Source organism: Aricia agestis, chromosome 22, assembly GCF_905147365.1.
Source record: "Aricia agestis chromosome 22, ilAriAges1.1, whole genome shotgun sequence".
NCBI lineage: Eukaryota > Metazoa > Arthropoda > Insecta > Lepidoptera > Lycaenidae > Aricia > Aricia agestis.
Window position 1 is genome coordinate 1593461 of NC_056427.1, and position 20443 is coordinate 1613903.

The 20443-nt window shown below is 35.9% G+C and overlaps 3 protein-coding genes across 6 annotated transcripts in view; 1 reads left to right on the forward strand and 2 right to left on the reverse strand.

Moving 5' to 3' along the window:
- The window catches only part of LOC121738135 (heterogeneous nuclear ribonucleoprotein L), a 445663-nt gene extending 438320 nt beyond the window's left edge, over positions 1-7343 (reverse strand). For all 3 annotated transcript variants that reach the window (XM_042130016.1, XM_042130015.1, XM_042130014.1), the window contains exon 1: positions 7146-7343. In XM_042130016.1, coding sequence (XP_041985950.1) covers positions 7146-7211 — 66 coding nt within the window. In that variant the 5' untranslated portion in view covers positions 7212-7343. The remainder of the gene's footprint in view (positions 1-7145) is intronic.
- Positions 7344-8422: 1079 nt separating this feature from the next.
- LOC121738022 (adrenodoxin-like protein 1, mitochondrial) lies at positions 8423-11677 on the reverse strand. The gene is made up of 5 exons (XM_042129829.1): positions 11485-11677; positions 11240-11291; positions 10861-10967; positions 9790-9930; positions 8423-8588 (listed from the first exon to the last, which is right to left on the reverse strand). Exons 1-5 carry the CDS (start codon positions 11588-11590, stop codon positions 8485-8487), a joined length of 510 nt encoding a protein of 169 aa, XP_041985763.1. The 5' UTR covers positions 11591-11677; the 3' UTR covers positions 8423-8484.
- Positions 11678-13534: 1857 nt separating this feature from the next.
- Positions 13535-18813, forward strand: LOC121738088 (zinc finger protein 26-like). 2 transcript variants are annotated; one of them, XM_042129924.1, is made up of 3 exons: positions 13535-13664; positions 13962-14405; positions 16789-18813. In XM_042129924.1, the coding sequence occupies exons 2-3, from the start codon at positions 14076-14078 to the stop codon at positions 18751-18753; spliced, it is 2295 nt and encodes a 764-aa protein (XP_041985858.1). In that variant the 5' UTR covers positions 13535-13664; positions 13962-14075; the 3' UTR covers positions 18754-18813. The 2 variants fall into 2 exon arrangements, with proteins under 2 accessions (XP_041985858.1, XP_041985859.1); XM_042129925.1 differs by having other exon boundaries at positions 13659-13668; positions 14068-14405.
- The last annotated feature ends 1630 nt before the right edge of the window (positions 18814-20443 follow it).

The following is a 20443-nucleotide window of genomic DNA, read 5'->3' on the forward strand; positions in this document are numbered from 1 at the left end:
CTGCCAATATTATAAGCTGTTCACCGCTTGTTATTCGCGAGGCACCGTACATTTTTCTAGGATACAAACTATCTGTTGTTTACCGGGAAACAAAGTATTTTTACGCCAAACAATTATTGCAGCAGCAAACTGGTATTCACAACGTAAATACCAGTAATCTGCGAGTTTCTTACGCCGGTTCTTCTCGCCGGGCTAGTTCCCGAACCGGTGGTAGGCATCATGTAGACTTCAAAAAACAAAAACAGTCGCTAAAACCATTTCATACCGGTTCTTGTACTTACCGGCCGCATTCAGATTTAATTATTACTTAACTTTAATAGAGAGTTTGAAGAAACAGTCGCTAATGTCAAAATCCTCCTAGTCAGACTCAGCCCTACACCCTACTAAAACATTCATACAAAATTTTTTTATGAAATAAGGGGGCAAACGAGCAAACGGGTCACCTGATAAAAGCTACCTCCGTCGCCCATGGACACCCGCAGCATCAGAAGAGCCGCAGGCGCGTTGCCGCCCTTTTAAGAGGGAATAGGGTAATAGGGGAGGGTAGGGAAGGGAATAGGGGAGGGTAGGGAAGAGATAGGAGAGGGTAGGGAAGGGAAAAGGGTAGGGGATTGGGCCTCCGGTGAACTCACTCACTCGGCGAAACAGAGCGCAAGCGCTGTTTCACGGCGGTTTTCTTTGAGCCCGTGGTATTTCTCCGGTCTAGCCGGCCCATTCGTGCCAAAGCATGGCTCTCCCACATCAAATACTGTACTTCATTTCGACATAAGGATGTAATATTTTACACTACATGAAGACAAGACGTACCTAGTATGAAAGTTCACTTGTTGTACAGTCAGCAAAAAAGAAGCATTAATAATAATAACTATGGACGCTTCACACCACGTCAGTCTGGCCCTGTGCTAAGTACCTGAAGGACTTGTGTCACAGGTACCAAACAACGGAAATATATTTAATACTTTTATACTATACTTACATATATTTAAGATTTTTATTATATTTTGATGTAACACATATTTAATACACATCTAAGACCCAGGAACTTTTGAAAAACTTTTTGTTCTATCGACCCCCGGCTTACGCTACCAACAGCCCACCAACTAAGCCACGGAGGTCGTCCTTGATTTAAGATTTATATTACGGATTATATTATTATTTAATTCTAGTCCAACTCTAGCTGCTTCGTTTTCAATTCCACCGGCACTTTTGGAGTGCACGGCGTAAAGGAAGTAATGTCCCTTTTACTGCACGGAAAAATGTATGCCTGCTCAGCTGTTTCCTATTCACATCTGCAGGCTTAGCATGACATTAGAAAGGGGAAAGAATGGACATACTGACAGATTTTAGCGACAAAATGGCGGATAACCTTTGTATGTCACTTTGTCTAATCTTCCGTAGAAAGAAACTACTTCTATGGTGATCGGTGACCATGCTAAGCATGTAATACATCTGTCTGTCACTTTGTCTATTCTTCCGTAGAAAGAAACTACTTCTATGGTGACCATGCTAAGCCTGTAGTTCGTTTTCTGACAGTTTCTTCATTCGTTCAAAGTTTTCAGTAAACATTTTTTTGCTAACCATACAAACATAGTTGTCACTTGTCATCACACGATTCATAATTCGGAAAGGGTTGACGGGACCAATTTATCACATCACCATTATACTTAAAATATCATCTCTTATTTTGGATACGCTCAAAATATAACTAAGCTCATTCTACGAATTATAAGCGTTATTATATAGGTATATTATCACAGCGTAATTATTATAAGTTGCATAGACTGTGGTATCATGGTGTGTTTGCTAAAGAAAAAACATTTTAAACAAACGTCCATACTAATATAATAAATGCGAAAGTGTGTCTGTCTGATACCTCTTTAAGGCGACGCCTTGATAATTTGGCTGTACTGTAGCGATATCGGCTTTTCTCAGCAATGACTAAAGCTAAGAAATTAAAGTTCATTGTCAGTATTCATCATGTCTTTGTCTTTGAATTACCCATAGCATAACTCGATTGGTCAACTGTGATAAACACAGAATATTCAATCAAAAATACCTCTGTAAAAAAGGGATTCCTATTTTGCCAACAGAGGAGAGTGATTTAAGCTTCCAAAATTTATATAGCAAGCATACACTTTAATTTGCCTATAGCTTATATGAAATGTATTTATAGTTTTTAAATTACGCGACAAAAACGATTTTGTCGCTTACGCCCTTTCCATTTTTTGCTGTTCCATCTAAAAAACAAGCAATCTAAAACATATCCAACACGATTTTTTACTTAAACGCGGCGACACCTTAAGGGTTAAAAACAACCCTACATCACATCTCGGGATTCATCGTTTCTCAATCCATACCTCATCAAAATCATTTCAGTGGTTTAGGCGTAAAGAGGTGAAAGACAGGCACACTTTCGCTCTTACAACTTATCGTATTGTTTGTAACCAAACTTCTTCGCCGATTTTGTGTGCCAATGTAAGGGCCGCGCTCGCCGCTACAGCGGAATGGCAGCGACAAGGCGAGCATTTTCAGCGTCATATGATTTTAAACTTTATCTTCATTATTGTACTACAATTTATACACAGTATCGCTTGAGAAGTCTACTGCCGCCCGTGGGCGATCATGGCCGCTCGTGGCCGGTGGCGGCCGCGATTTCTCAAACGATACTATGTATTACAAATTACAATACTGAAGATAAAGTTTAAAATCATATGACACTGAAAGTACTCGCCTCGCCGCTGCCATTCCGGTGCGGCGCGGCCCTAATAGGTCTGAAAATCAGCCCACTACTTTTAACGACTACCAAAAAAAAGTTCTATATTATATATTCAGTTTAGACATAATATTTTCATACCCGAAATAACCACGAACAACGTCTGCCGGAGCACCTATTATTGCATCTTCGCTGCATACTCGAGAACTAAATAATTCCGTTCGCTCAATATAATTAGAGTGAATTATGAATCACAGAATTCAGAATATGTGAGATGAATTCCGCAATCTATATTAATAATCCACATTACATCAGAATAATTGTAGTTACTAATAATTATATGTAAGTATATTAATAGTATACGATTATACTTTTAACCATACTAATATTAAAGATGCCAAATCTAAATATATAAAACTCAAAGGTGACCGACTGACATGGTGATCTATCTAGCCCAAACCACTGGACGGATCGGGCTGAAATTCGGCATACAGGTAGATGGTATGATGTAGACATCCGCTAAGAAAGGATTTTGATCAATTCTACCACCAAGGTGTTAAAATAGGGGATTCAGAAAGTTTCTATATTATAATAATACTTCTTAACGCGAGCGAAGCCGCGGTCAATAGCTCGTAAGAAATAAATTTGACCGGCCGACCGGCTCGACCGGAAAAATACCACGGGCTTACAGAAAAAACCGGCGTGAAACAGCGCTTGCGCTGTGTTTCGCCGAGTGAGTGAGTTTAACCGGAGGCCCAAACCCTCCCTACCCTATTCCCTTCCCTACCCTTCCCTATTCCCTTCCTTAACCTCCCCTATTCCCTCTTAAAAGGCTGGCAACGCACCTGCAGCTCTTCTGGTGTTGCGAGTGTCCATGGGCGAGGGAAGTTTAAAACCGGGGGCCCCTTTGCTCGTTTGCCCCCTTAATTTCATAAAAAAAATGTGAAAGTGTGTCTGTTACGTCTTCACGCCCAAACCGCTGAACCGATTTTTCTGGATATGGCGATACTTGAGTACCGGGAAAGGACATATGATATTTTTATCCCGTAAAAATGTACGGTTCCCGCGCAAAAAAATTTTGACAGTTCTCCTTTACCAGCAGCGCCCATTGACATATTCATTTAAAGCCTTGGTGCACTATATATGTTTAAATTGTAATTTGTAATTTTCCATCTTTTTAGTAAAAGATGGCCCCGTGCGAGCTTCTTACGCCGGTTCTTCTCGCCGGGTTAGTTCCCGAACCGGTGGTAGGCCCCAGTAGCAACATTCAGAAATATTTTTATAAAAAAATTACTCTGAATAAAGAATATTTTGATTTGATTTGGAATGCTTGCAGTGAGGGAGCACCTTTAAATCAAAATTAATTGTATTGCATTAAACAAATAATACAATTATAAGCTGCCAAAAATGTATGTGTACTACACTCTGCGCTAACTGCTAACCGAGCAAAACAACATCACAATAGTATCAGCATCCATCAGGCACTTTGTTGTCAGATCAAACGGCCAAAAATAGTTAAAGTTCAACGAACCTCTTTTGATTGATTGTGTAATTAATTTTGCTAAGGCGCAGTTGTAACATACATTATTGATGATAGAATAATAGAAACTGTAATTCAAATGTCTTGCTAGGACTCAAAAACAGATGGTTAGATATTTGGTGGACAGATTTTCTTAAGGACGCTATCACAAAAATTATGACAAATTTTGGCAGGTCAGTACGAATATCGACGTTAACAACATTAAAATAACATTCAATATCAGCGCGCCTTGTACAGTGGCGGTTACGACGCTGGCCGCGTTCTTGATAGGGCGAAAATGTATGAAAAAATTTGAGAGCGTTTCTTATTTTTCTTATAAATGGAAATGTTATTTATTTTTATATAAAATATTTAGCTATTCGTATAGGGGACTAAATAGGCAACAATTTTTTTGTATATTTATTTTCCTTAGTTCAGTGTATTTAGCTATAATGGTACCTAATCAAACCCCATTTTTTTTAATATTTTGCGATTATTGTGATGGTTAAAACGTATTTATGTGAAAATTTTGTATGCGGCTATCAATTTTTTTTAAATGAAATAATGGGGCAAACGAGCACACGGGTCACCTGATGGAAAGCAACTTCCGTCGCCCATGGACACTCGCAGCATCAGAAGAGCTGCAGGTGCGTTGCCGGCTTTTAAGGGGTAATAGGGGAGGGTAGGGAAGGGAATAGGGGAGGGTACGGAAAGGAATAGGGGAGGGTACGGAAAGGAATAGGGGAGGGTACGGAAGGAAATAGGGGAGGGTAGGGAAAGGAAAAGGGTAGGGGATTGGGCCTCCGGTAAACTCACTCCCTCGGCGAAACAAAGCGGAAGCGCTGTTTCACGCTGGTTTTCTGTGAGGACGTGGTATTTCTCCGGTCGAGCCGGCCCATTCGTGCCAAAGCATGGCTCTCCCACGTCTAAATATTATATAGTATAGACGTGGAGATGAATATATTATCTTTCATTTGAAACCAACATATCCTTGCAGTGTGACTCCTAATTCTTTAAAATGGTACCTGAAAATCGCTGATATTTGTGAAAAAATGTGATAATGTCCTTAAATGCAGTGACAAATCTATGGGTCACTGCATTCAGGAAAATAAATAATTCAAATAAACTCCAAGCGGCCACATGCAGCCACGATAACAATAGATAAGCTATTGTGTCTGGTTTTTCCACGATCAAGGGATTAAAAGTTAGGGATCTATAGTTGAAGAATAGTCAAGAGACCTCTCTTTCTTTCCTTATCTTTTAGCTTTCACATAGGTTTTGGTGGATTTTTAAAAGTGAAACATACTTATTTAAGTGTGTCTGCCTGTCTGCCTGTATACATTTGGTATTCCTTCTTGGTATGAATGTACATATTATTTAGTTTGGTATGATGTCCGGATGCCCGGGACAGCCAAAAAAATATTTTTAACCAAGAAAATGTGTCCACTCAATAGGCTTAAAAAATATACAGGTATTGTAAAATATGCATTTTATTAGGTCATACTTTTCTAAAATATATATGCTATTAATATTAATCTTAAAGATCCATGCAAATAATCTAACAGAATTATACAAACAGAAAGCAAATAAATTTCAACGTTAGCCCGTAACATTTAACCATATGCGGACTACGCAATCAGTTATTCTTTTGTCAAAATCTTTTAGGGAATTAATTTAATTTACTAGAAATCTTTCAACATGTGCTACGAACAATGAATGTGATTAAAATGAGCACATGTTCAGACAAGCCTAGACTAAGGTTCACTCGGCATAACTTGGCAGTAGCGGTCATTGACTCCTTGTCAAAAACTTATCATTTTCTATACAAAGCCGGGATTGACAACATCTTACACCTTATTGTCAATCGCGGTTTATATAGAAAATGACAAGTTTTTGACAGGGAGTCAATGACCGCTACTGCCCAGTTACGCCGAGTGAACCTTAGAATTTGTAACACTTATAACTTTTTTCTAAAAATTTATATAATGCATATAATTAATTTTTTTAATTTGATGAATGATTCCAATAATCTTGAGCGAGGATTTATAAACTAAGAAAAATGGAAAACTTATTGCATTATATCTATAAGTTGAAGTTATTTTAATTAAAGTTGTTTTAACCGTCTGTCCATTCTCACAGACTCTACATAATAATAAGAATAAAGTTTGCTGTGATTTGTTTTAAGAGGTTTTTCAACTACATACATAAGTACCAATTTTTATAGTTTTTCAGCTTAGGGAGCCAAAGTGAATAATATATTAGAGGTGTTAAATATGACACTTTCCTAAAAAATAGCCTATGTCCTTTCCCGTGGTCAGCTCTGTATGTGGGCGAAATTTCAACAAAATCGGTCATGTAGTTTAGGAGTATAAACGACGTAAACAAACTAAAAGTAGGCACCTTTATTATGAAATTGTTTTCTCGTGTTTCCGAACGAGATAGCCTACTTGATATTCCAAGATACCTGTGCCAAAATGACTCAGTACTGCAATATTAAGTAATATTAAACTCCCGGTCTTGGAACTCGGTTATTTGATATTTCCCGCGCTCCGGGACACAAACTAATGACTAACGCTGTCAATCACAATAATTGACAGCCTAGCTCATCTATTTTCGTCCTTCCCGCCGCTAAATATCCACGGAAAAAATCTATTGTCGCAGAAACGAGCATCCAACATCGCCAACTCTAATATTATTGTCATCTGTCAATTGTAACCTCAAAATGCAAACAACTAACGCGCTATGTACACAAAGCCACGGAACGCTAAAATTGTAATTTATACGATCGAATATTTATTATATTCAACGGGCACGGTATAAACACGCGGGTACGGCGTAAAGACGAAAACACGGCCATTTTCGTATCGGTGTATAGTAGGAGTTTGACAATTTTGGATGATTCGCAATAATTACCCGTTCGACGTCGACCTCTGATCCTGTGCACAGTCTTTTGCCGCCACCACCACCGTTGTAAGCCATTGTACACTATAATATAAACACAAACCACACCGAAACGCGTTTAGCTTTTGCGAGCACGAACAATCCACCTCTCGCGACGGTTTCAAGCAGACTAAATGAACGAACGAAAATAGGAGCGACGAATTGGGAGTGAATGAATCATTGAATGAATCGTGAATGGAAGTTTGACAGAATTGCGTTCACTCAAACCACAGACAATGACAACTGACAGTTTGTATTTAGGACACTGAAAATATATAGCGGTAAACAATTAAATATTATTCATCCTTTCTCTTATTGGTACCAACAATTTTAAAAATACTAAAAAACTAAGAGGCTTATTCAATATTCATACAAAATCCGCTTTTAACGTTTACAATTATTACGATAAGCTGCTGTTAAATAATACTCAACGGAAAAAATGCTACACTGTAACCTTGGTTAGAGAATAGCTTAACTTTAAAACTAAATAACAAGCAATTACCATTTTAATTTCTATAAATAAAGCGACAAAAAGATCATAACAATTAACAAAAGAACCATTTTATTATACTAGTATGAGTGTACCTAAATAGTCAACTAAATATACGCAATATTTTCTGTGCTTTAACTTTACTTTCAGTACCTATTTCTTCACAGTGAGGACAATAGTTTTTTGCTCACAAGTTGGCTCTTCTACTAACTAAGGTCCAGCGGTGTAGCTATCAAATAAATTATTATTGCGATTACTTATAAAATAGGTCTTTACAGGGAAATACAACAAATGATAATTTATGCCAGTCAGCTAAAACCAGAACAAATTGCTTTTCGAACTTTTAAGCGACACTAGCGTCTCTAGTGGTAAATTCATACGGCCATCAGCCTTTTATTTTTTAGAAATAAAAGCTGTTTTATGTTCATAAGTATAGTCTGTCAAGAAAGTGAAGAAATTAAAAAGTGACAAAATATGTCATCCCTTTTAGATTGATTAGAAAGGGATGACACTATGATGTTGCCACTTTTCTTCACTTTTTCAATTTCTTCACTTTTATGCCAGACTATACAATATACATTGCTAAGAATGCTAGTATCGATTTATAAGGTTTGGCGGCTACAACGCGAGATCACAAGCAAATGTATATGAATGACACCGCGACCACGCCGCTATTTAAATAAATCGTTACATACAGTTGCTTGTAATATCATAGTGTAAATAAATCCAGCCTTGGATTAGTCTTAGGAAATAAAAGCTGTTTAATGTTCATAAGTATATTTACATCTAGGTACTTCTGTGATACTTAAATAAAATTGTGCTTTAATGTGGTGTAGGCTTGTGACCATCCACATAGAAATTTCTAGTAGCTTTCGGTAGAGTCAGTTTAATGCCTTCTAATTCCTTTGTTAAAACAATTTGACAACCTGAAAAAAAAATACAAAAAAAATTCATAGTATAGTCTGGCATAAAAGTGAAGAAATAAAAAAAAAGTGGCAACATCGTAGTATCATCCCTTTTTTCTTAAATTGATTTGAAAGGGATGACACTACGATGTTGCCACTTTTTAATTTCTTCACTAATAATAATATGCCAGATGGGTTAAAAGCTTTTTAAAACCCTAGTACCCCTTAAATCAAAATACTTAAAAACAGCTGTGCAGTGTGCACATCATATTTCATTATTTTAAATTAAACTTTGTTTATGCCAAATTTTAAAGCTTATTTAGCCCCCCATTACACAACTTTACCCATAAACTAAAAAAATATCATTGAGAGGTTTAAGATTACGTCACTGCATAGATAAAGTACTGAAAAAGTGTATAACAATCGAAAGATATAACTTAAGATGGTACCACCTCTTATAGAAACACGTAATAGCAAGCGCCAGCGCGATCTAGACGACTCTTAGCGCCATCTGTTATGAATTTTTGGAACTAACTTAATTTGAACAAATTTACGCATAAACACCCTTACAACCTTTTTTTCCAGTTAAAAAGTAGCCTATGTCCTTTCTCAGGCTTTACACTATCTGTGTACTGAATTTCATTTCAATCGGTTCAGTAGTTTTGGCGTGAAAGCAAGACAGACAGACTGACAGACAGACTGAGATACTTTCGCACTTATAATATTAGTATAGATTTCTCTCATTTCTGATAGCAAGTGATGGAACAAAGTTTGTGACTGTCTGTCTGTTACCTCTTTAGTCTTTACAACAAAACCGCTGAACCCATTTTGCTGAAATTTTGTATGGAGATACTTTGAATCCCGGAAAAGGACATATGATACTTTTTATTACGGAAAAAGGTACGGTTCCCGCGCAATAAACGAATTTGTGCGTCGTGTAGTAATACACACTACCTAAACTTTAAAGTATTAACACTTTGTTTAGTCACACTCTATTTTAAATGACGGGTAGTGTAAAATAAAAAAATACGTGTGGCACTCAAGGACTGCCGCGGTAAAACTATTGCGTAGCATTTTTTACCAACTTATGCAATTATAATACGCATTTTCTAGTTCTAGTTTCTGATGCCGAAGTCTGGCAACGCCGCAACGGGTTAGCTTTTTTTCGTTACGGAATTTTTTGATACGGTCGCCGAAGCCCGCGATAAAAGCTTAAAAATACCTAATCTAGAATTTTCCTTCAAAAACGGCGCCATGTCCAACAAATCGTCCTCTTTCTCCTGAGGTTCGTCCAACTTGTCTAAGTATTTGTGGTCGACGTATACGTGACATGTCGTACAAGCCAACGACGCTTCACATGCACCTGAAATGTGAAACATGCGACATTTGTAAATTGTAAAATACTTAACGAAGAGTGTATAAGTGAGTCAGGACACGGCTCAAAGGAGGGTTCCATAGAAATGTGACTAGTTGGTTACTAGGGCTTTTTTTATTACAATAATTAGGGTCGTCGCCCATATCTGGGATTTCTTCGGGTATGATGCTGCACCCTTTGCCTTTAGATGTTGTGTTATTAGCATTAACTAGTAATGCGCGATAACATATTATGTTGTACAAATGTTCGTTAATCGCGCGGGAACTACGCGGGAAACATACATTTTTCCGGGATAAAAAGTATAAATTGCCGGGCCTCAAGGAGTCTCCATACAAAATTTCATAAAAAATCGGTTTCACTGTGAAGAAGTTACGGACAGACCGACACACTTGTGCTCTCATTATATTGTAAGTAAACTAGGATAATTTAATTTTTGTAATCTACGGCGCCATCTAGTGTGAAAATCATTAACACGAGTTTTACGTGAAGCGCCATCTAATGGGAAATAACGTCAACATGCTCTTTTTGTGATTTTTATTATTGAAAAAAAAAAAAGGAAAAATATATAAAATGATACCTAAACAAAAACAGATCTTGCCATTTGTGCTTGTAACAAATTAATGGTAAATAGAGCCCTATGTTCTTACAAGTCCGACACAAACTTGGATGAATATATATAGGGGGGGTTGCACCAGAGGTGTAGTTATAGTTAAGGTTAAGGTTATCGTCAAATATGGCGTCTATCATAGACTTTTACTGGGGATTTGACGGTTCATTTGACATTTTGTTATAGTTAAAGTTATAGTTAAAGTAAGTTGGTGCAACCCACCCTTAGAGATTTTAGACCGGAGTCTGTACAATAGTCAATGTTCTAGTGTAAATTATACAAAATCTATTAAACACAAAAATAATAATTACCTTCCATTTCTATGCCATATCTATGAGCTAGATATAAAACATTATCTCCAATTTTGCCCCTTACATTGGTTTGTTTGCCATCCTTGTCTATGTAAACAACATTGACTCTGAAAAAAAAAAAGATCTTCTGTTTATTACAATAAAATTTGTTTTTTCTGTAGAACAATTATTGCAACTGTCTAATACAGTGTTATTTTTAATTACTATTATTATCATAAGAAATGAGAATTGAAATTGGATTATCAAAAGACTTAAAATATATTGTAACAAAATATATTGTAAATAATAAATATTATGCAATAAATATTGTAGATGTTCAGTCGAGTACGCCCAGGCCCCAGACCATTTTGTGAGGTATTAAAGTAAAAATAATACATACACTTCGTCCTCAGATTTCGGGTCCTGCCACTCATATTCTCCGTGCCGCAAACCTAGAAATATATTAATAATTTAAATAATTCCATTATCATACATACTGTCATAGAAGAAGTGTAAAAGTATAAATATCGTTATTCTTTCACGTCAATATGGCAGTAATATAGTAGCTAACTGTTCCCTATTTCTTTACTATGACATAGGAACACCTAGGCTACTTTATTACATCCAAAACAAACAAAAACTTACTTGTTGTAACATTGAAATTTCTTGCTACATTATCAAGTAGCTTTTTCTTATTTGCTATAGAGACGAATGGTCTGAACATCTGAATCGCCCGATACATGGTCACCATTAATGCATAGTTTACAGTAAATATTTAATCTTTTCTATTTACATTAGTATTAACATTTGAAAATAGTAATTATTTTTGTCAATAGAACCTAAAAATCAGATGATTAATGTCATATGTCATTGACTTTTTGATTAATGTCAATCAACCATTGATGTCAAGAGTGAACAGTCAACTGTCAAATGTTAAAAAATTGACGTGTGTGTTTATATTTTCCACACTTAATCACTAAATTATTATGCTGCCGCCGCACAGCTACGTGTGTGGATCCTATATATGATCATAGAAATGATCATATATAAATGATAATGTAATACCCCCCTTAGGATGATATGGGTGACAGTTCTCATATTCCTTGCTACGTGTTTTATTAACGAGAAAACAAAAAAATCAAAATGTAATAAATTATATTCCATCTACATAAACAAATGTTTCCTATAATTGTAAATGAATAAAAATGAAAAGTTGCTAAATGCTAACTTATTAATATAAAATTATAAATATTAACTGTGAAAGCAGGAGTAAAATTGTTGTTACGAAAATATTTGAAAAATGTCAGATGCATGAAACGGAACTTATACCAATAGAGATTGACACTGTTGAATCGAAATCAAATCGATTAAAAGGGCGCCCATTTTAAATTGTCGGCGCTACTCTGAAACCTTAGTACGATAATTTAGATTGCAATGGGCATTGTCCAAAAAAAATCACATGTACTTTTTATATTTTTTTTCGTCAAAATAGGGTATTTTAAGAATATAAATTAAATAATTTTGAAATTCATTGGCTAGTTTTTTCTCAATAAATTTTTTAAGTTTCGCTCTGACGTCATCATCGGCCGCCAATTGACCTCTGCATATGTTTTAAATTTCCTTTCAACCTTATTTATAATGGCTGGTTCGTCAAATGCAAGTTCTCATTATGAGAAAGCTGATACCAGAAGCTTACCAAAAGTTCGAAACGTAATGTTGGTCGAATTTATTGCTAATTTAACGCCATTAAAGGTATTTGTTCAAAAATATAAGTAACTAATGGGTATTTTTTTCATGTATATACAGAAAAACGATCACTGACCTTATTCCTCGAAAAGTTTTTGTAATGAGCAAAATAAAAAAAAATGGACAATCCCCATTCGCTTACGAAGTGATTCGATATTTTTAAATTATCGATTAATTTTTTCAGGTAACTTCCCTACTATTGTCAATTATAATGTGTCACCCATATCATCATAAAACGCACAAACTATAGTAATAAACGATAAAAATTATTTTTATCTTATAAAGTTATAACAGAAATAAACATAGCAGAATAGCTATCTTCTTTTTTTTAGAAATAGCGCGGAACATCATTGCAAGAATACCGACACTAAAGATGTATGCAACAGTACTGATGATGGACGGCAAAGCAGTATAATGTGTGAGCTACGTCCAGCTTCACAGTCCTATACGGCGGACTGCCATGTAGGATAGTGAATTGGCCCTTTAATAATATTTTGTTAAAACACATTTAAAATTAATGTGAATGGGCCCTTTAATAATATTTTGTTAAAACACATTTAAAATTAATGTGCAATAGAATCCGAGATAAACAGTTTCATATGTCCTTTCCCGGGACTCAAAGTATCTCCATGGACCATACTTGGACCATACTGAATTTTTCTCCACAAAATACGGAATCGTGGTAAACGTGGTAGTTTTCCTATGAAAACTACCACGTTTGCAGAGAACTAGACTCTATTTTAATCCTTATAAAGTCTATAATATAATTTTATTCTAAAGATGACGTGCAGACACAATGTTTGAATTTTTTTTTTATAAAATTATAATATTTCTAAAAAAATTTAAATAGCAACATCGATATTTTACATGTCAATGATTTTATTTTTTCCTTTCAAGACTTTTTCATTCATAAATCATAGCTTCATAAAAATTAAAATGTCGAAATAAATAAATTAATTAATATAAAATATTAGAATTTGTACTTAATTTTGTTAACTATTAATAATATGGTGGATAATTTTAAGGTTACACTTAAGTAATTTACAAAGTTTCATGTTGTGATTTCTTTTATTTTGACGGTAAGTTTATGTGACGTGTTTTTCTCAACATTAACTTGTAAATTTAAGTAAATTCTTCATTATATTTTCATATTAAAAATGTCATTATTATTATTTTACAAACATTTGCCCTTCCGGTTTGTTTTATCTTTGAGCGATCTATCATTATAACCAAAATAATAATATGACCTTAATAAAAATAATTGCCTGCACCATGCAGAAATGTAATACAACTTTACATTTTTCAATGTTCTATCCACCAAACTACAACTTCTTTGTTTTTATAAAACTGATTATTATTTTAAGATTTTATTTTAGGAAATTCTTCTGTTTAAAATACTCCCAATAAAATACTTCAACTCCCAAGCGGCCACGTGCGGCCGCGATAACAATAGCTATTGTGTCTGGTTTTTCCACGATCGAGGTATTAAAATGGAGGTGATGAATGAAAGTATTGATTTAAAACTGGAGCCGGATGTAATTGACACAAGACAGGATCCGACATCGTTTCTGCCAGATGAACCCATGTCTTATGAAATAAAACCCAAAAAGAAGAAGAAAAAGAAGAAACAAGTGGATCCCTTCAAAGATATTGAGGAGAAAGTCAAGTTGCCAACTCCGACGGTGTACGAGCCAGTCAGTGATGATTTGTTGACAGAATGCGTGCCAGCAACTGAGGTAGTTTTACCCACGGAAACGGGTTATGAGCCAGGCATTGCGATTAAAGTTGAGAATATAGAAGTTGAAGTCGATTATAATGACGTGAGTATTTTTTGCACAAAAAGGAATATTATAGTATATATACTAAATTTCATGAAAATCGTTGGAGCCGATTCTGAGATTCCTAATATATATATATATATATATATATATATATATATATATATATATATATATATATATATATATATACTAGCGGCCCGCCCCGGCTTCGCATCAATCTTTATGTTATCCTTACCTACAGAAGATACTATTATGCCAATCCCATTTAAACGGCTTCATCCGGTAATTTTTTTTTTAAATAAAGATTTAAAAAAAAATATTTAAAAATCAATGTCCACCCGTGCGAAGCCGGGGCGGGCCGCTGTTAATTATAATAGCAATAAAAAATAATAGTCATTCAAAATGTAATGAATTAATGAAGCACTATAATATTATCCCATCAATGAAGCGGCACCCGGCTGTCGCATAAATATTATATTATAAATCTATTGTGTCTGCGATTCCCATGATCGAGGTAATAATAATTAATATTTACGTGGACTCTCCGGGCGAGCACACCCGCGCGGCGCGCCTTGACGACGCCCAATTCGCAACGTGCAGCAGAAATCGTAATATTTTAATTTCGCCATAACATTAAAACCAAACGTCCAATTTTAATCATTCAAAGACCAAATATTATCTACATTAACTGTATATGTAGTAATGAAATAATTTATTTTGATAAGAATTAATGCCATGAGTAAAATAAAGGCATTTAAATGTAGTCCAAAAACATTTCAAGATTTTTTAATAAAAAAATGGTTATCGTGCCTCACTCAATATAGATAGGTATAGTGTGTCGCGGACTTTTTTATAGTCTTTATTCAGATAACACATTTTTACATGACATTTTGTTTTGTTTATTTACTTAATCCTAGATGATTCTAATTTCTACTTTCCTATAATATCCTATTACATATTTCTATTTATTATCTGTTTGCTGCACAGCATAGGCCTATTATAGTAAATAATAACTTCAAAAGCTGGTGCCATTTTTGCTTTCATTATAATTGAGGAGCTTGCGAACAGAACTGGATTAGTCCATGAGAAAAAAGTTTACACAGTGGCTAAAAAACTAGTATCAACTACTACTACTACTGAACTAATTCAGTTTTGTTTGAAAATGGACTTTTTGAAGTCTTTCCAACCGGTTTTGATTGAAATATTCACAAGGATAGCCGTAGATGGGTCAAGAGAAAGACGATTCGAAAAAAAATACTTTCACACTCTAGGTGGTCTTGTCCGTTTTTTTTTTAATGAAATAAGGGGGCAAACGAGCAAACGGGTCACCTGATGGAAAGCAACTTCCGTCGCCCATGGATACTCGCAGCATCAGAAGAGCTGCAGGTGCGTTGCCGGCCTTTTAAGAGGGAATAGGGTAAAAGGGGAGGGTAGGGAAGGGAATAGCGTAGGGGATTGGGCCTCCGGTAAACACACTCACTCGGCGAAACACAGCGCAAGCGCTGCTTCACGCCGGTTTTCTGTGAGAACGTGGTATTTCTCCGGTCGAGCCGGCCCATTCGTGCCGAAGCATGGCTCTCCCACGTGTCCAGTTTTGTTTGCCAGCTCCTCAATTATACATTTATAATTTAAAAAATTGATAGGTATTTGAAATCTAATTGCCATTGCAGTTGGTCCCAAATTATCCATTCTCCTTTATTCTCTTCTTGTTTTGGTATACTCAAAATAACTATTGAGTACTTTAGAGTTTTATTGCTTTTTTACCTAATAAATAATGGATTAATCATTTTAAATTAGTTTTTTTTTGCATTCAAGTTGTTTGTCACTATAGAAACTTTCTAATGTTTTTTCCCTTGGCTCTTGCATTAAATATAATGTAAATTGGTTTAGTTATTCAAATGTTTCAAGACCATCTTGTTTGAACAATATTGGTATAGTATGTATATAATAAGCAGAGATCGGAATTGGGTGTGTGAAAATACCTAAAGTTTGCAGCGGGACATAATATGGAGCTGTTACAACCACTTAAATTAAACCGGTTTTGGATTTTACCGGTTCAGTTTTGTATTTTTTTAATATGTTCCTTACCTTTGAAACACCGATTACACACACCGAAAAAAAGATTAAAACCACATTAGCATTTTGCAGACATGTAAAATTCTGTGTTTGGCCGACAAAGAAAAATTGAGACTAAAAAATTAATTTAGAACTGTATAAGCAGCTTGTAAATGTTTATAGTTCGGTGTTTCAAAGGTAAGGAACATGTTAAAAAAAAATACAAAACTGAACCGGTAAAATCCAAAACCGGTTTAACTTAAGTGGTTGTAACAGCTCCATATTATGTCCCGTTGCAAACTTTAGGTATTTTCACACACCCAATTCCGATCTCTGATAATAAGGCACCTAATTTGTCGGTTTTCAGTTTGCTAATGATTCTATGCCGGAAGATCCACAAGGTGAAGAAAACGAACAGGTGGAAGTAAAATTAGAGCAACAAAACGATGGACTACATCCAATCTTTGATCAGATTCTAGGAAATACAAAAAAGATGATTGAGGAAAATACCTCAGCAGAGAATTTTGTATGTGACATATGCCACTTGGTCTTCCGAATGGAAAGAACATTGAGAGTGCATCAACGAAGGAAGCATAAATTGTTTAAAAAAGCATTCAAACATTCCTGTGATGATTGTGGCATGTCCTATGAAGTTAAAAACAGTTTAATCGCTCATATTAGAAGAAAACATGGTCCCAACGCAGAAAAAGATGATAATGAAGAACAGACATGTGATCTTTGTGCTCTAGTCTTCAAAGGAGTAACTAGACTCCGTATGCATATGCGCAGAAAGCATGGCTCATTCGAAGACTCGTTTGAACATGCATGCAAATATTGTGGTCTAACTTATGATAAATATAGAAGTCTGACTGTGCATATAAAACGGAAACATTCCAAAGTTAAAAAACCTGAAAACCAATGGTTCAGCTGTCCATTCTGCCCGAAAGTTTATACTAAACGTGAGACGTACGCGAGGCATGTGCAGAGACATCATACGATTAATGAGAGTAATAATCAGGATTTACTGTTAAACGCTATAGTAGATGAAAATACTGGAGAATTCACTTGTACAGAATGTAGATTAGTCTTCTCTACCTTAAACTCCCTAAAATTACACATGAGGCGAAAACACAATGCGTTTAAGGAGAACTTCAGACTCAAATGTAAGATTTGTGGCCTCTCTTATGATAAAAAGGAAAGTTTGAAACGTCATATACGTAGGAAACATGATCAGGGCGCTTATTGTGAAGTCTGCAATAAGCAATTTGTTAATAGAGAACAGTATTTGAACCATTCGCACGAGAGACCAATGGTTAACCAGTGTCATCTATGCAATTTTATATTCGCCTCTCAAGGGGGGCTAGCTAAGCACTTGCGTTGTACCCACAATTTGCAATCGCCGAAGAAGTTCTTCTGTAGTACATGCAATGAAGGGTTCTATGATAAGAGGCAGCTAAAGCCACACTTCTTGAAGGTGCATCTGAAAGCATCCTACACTTGTCGCTATTGCAATAAGATATTCAAAGCGAGGGAGAGCTTTAAACGACATGTGCGCTACCAACATCCAGTAAAAGAAGAATGTAGCCTAAACGGGCAAAAGTGCGAACAATGCTCGGAAGTATTTGTCGACGAGTTGGAGTTGTGTCGCCACGTCAACCTCGCACATTGCAAAGGTGATGATAATCTAGCAAAAGCACAGGTGAAAACTGAAGAAATGGAAAAACAGGTACACCAGTGCCCTAAGTGCTCTGAAAGTTTTGAAATTTTCGAAGATTTGAGAGCACATTATAATAAAAGTCATCAGATCGTGGAAGAGACTCAATGCCAGATGTGCGGTGAGATGGTCCTGTCAAATGAGCTCCAGAAGCATATCAAAGCGAGCCATGATGAAATGTTAACATGCCAGTACTGCGACTATGAGACAAATAATAAAACCAGTATGACCCAACATCTCCTACGGCATAAGAACGCTAAAACCCTAACTTGTGATTTTCCGAATTGCAAATACAATTCGTACTATGAGAGCGCTATGAAAAAGCATAAGGCTAAACACAGCGAGCAGGGTGTAAAATTCCAATGTACGCAATGTCCGTTCCAGACTATGAATAAATATATACTACGGTATCACGAGGAAGCACATGTTACGGGGAAAAAAAGATATATGTGTGACCAGTGCGACTACGCAACAATATTGCCAGCTAATCTGGTGCAACATAAGTACAAACATTCTCCGGAAAAGCGGTTTAGATGCGAGTTTTGTCCTTTTGCAACGAAGTATAATACCTCTTTACGTTTTCACGTTAAGAAAAAACATTGTGATCTCCCAAATTAGTGTACAAATAAATGTAAATATTTGGTGTTGTTGTATTTTAAATACAGTTTTTAAAAGTTATAAGTATTTGTTTTATTTTATGTACTATCATTAGACGTGGGAGAGCCATGCTTCGGCACGAATGGGCTGGCTCGACCGGAGAAATACTCACTCACGTTTTCTGTGAGGACGTGCCTCACAGAAAACCGGCGTGAAACAGCGCTTGCGCTGTGTTTCGCCGAGTGAGTGAGTTTACCGGAGGCCCAATCCCCTACCCTATTCCCTTCCCTACCCTCCCTTATTCCGTTTCCTTTTCATCCCTACCTTCCCTTATTACCCTATTCCCTCTTAAAAGGCCGGCAACGCACCTGCAGCTCTTCTGATGCTGCGAGTGTCCATGGGCGACGGAAGTTGCTTTCCATCAGGTGACCCGTTTGCTCGTTTGCCCCCTTATTTAATAAAAAAAAAAAAACAAGTTTATTCATAGGCCGATGGTGGACCTAAGTAATTTGGTCGGCTTAAGTCAAACCCATCCGACCGATCACAGCTAACATTGAATTGACATAAGCCGCCGACGCACAGTGGATCGAAAATCGAGTTTCATAGACATAGGAACTTGAGGAATAAATATTTTTAATTTTGCTGAATTTTAGAAAAAAAAAATCGCAAATGGTGCCGTAATACAAAATATGCCAAAATGTGAGTAATAATTAGTACTATAATAGTGTGTGAGGATATAACGGCCAACCATGCGATTCCAGAGATATGCTCATTTTTCCTGTCGGCTCCATACAAAAATTTCTTTAAAAAATTATAACTCCTTTATTATCACACGTAGTTGAGTCTTTTTACATTTTGTTATGTAATAACAACTAGGAGAACATATTTCAGCCTAAAAAATGACATCTGGAAACTCAAGTTCCTATGTCTATGAAACTCGATTTTCGATCCACTGTGCGACGGACGTAGGTCCGTCAACTGCCTAAGAATCAATTTCCTCGATGGTACATAGAAGACAGAGCTTTTTAGTTTTGCAAATAACGAAATATTGTTGTCTGATATTTTCCAATATTTTTCTAAAGATTATTTAGCAAGTTTTATCAGCATGGACAATATAAACCACAACATGCATCCATACTTGTTAGTTATTATAAATGCGAAAGTCTGTTTCTCTGTTACCAGTTACCACTTACCTCTTCAGTACCTACTCTTCCCCCCTAAACCCTCTGAACCGATTTTGATGAAATTTGGTTCGCGGATACTTGGTGTCCCGAGTATTATTTTCATATGATAGTTTTTATCCTGAAAAAATGTATGGTTCCGGCACGATAAACGAACTTGGAGCAACGGAGTGGCTGGTGTCATCTAGTATTATTATGCGTTTGGGACCATTTCCAGTACTGCTGGTATTGGAGATGGTCCCAATTTAGCCATCTCCCATTCCCAAAGTCCTGAATACTTAAACTCATGTAAAGGAAACTATATATTATTATACATAAAAGAAACATTTTTTAGTTTGTACGTATCAAATGGTTAAAAAAACAGGTAGTATACTGACTACTGAGTAGGGTTATTTAATGGATACAACGTTTTGTGATTGTTTATCAAGGGTATTTTCCAATAGACCACAAGAATAAAACATTTTATATTGGGTAAATATTCTTCTAATGAGTGAGGATCGAGGAGAAAGGTCTGCAGAACATTATTTTTT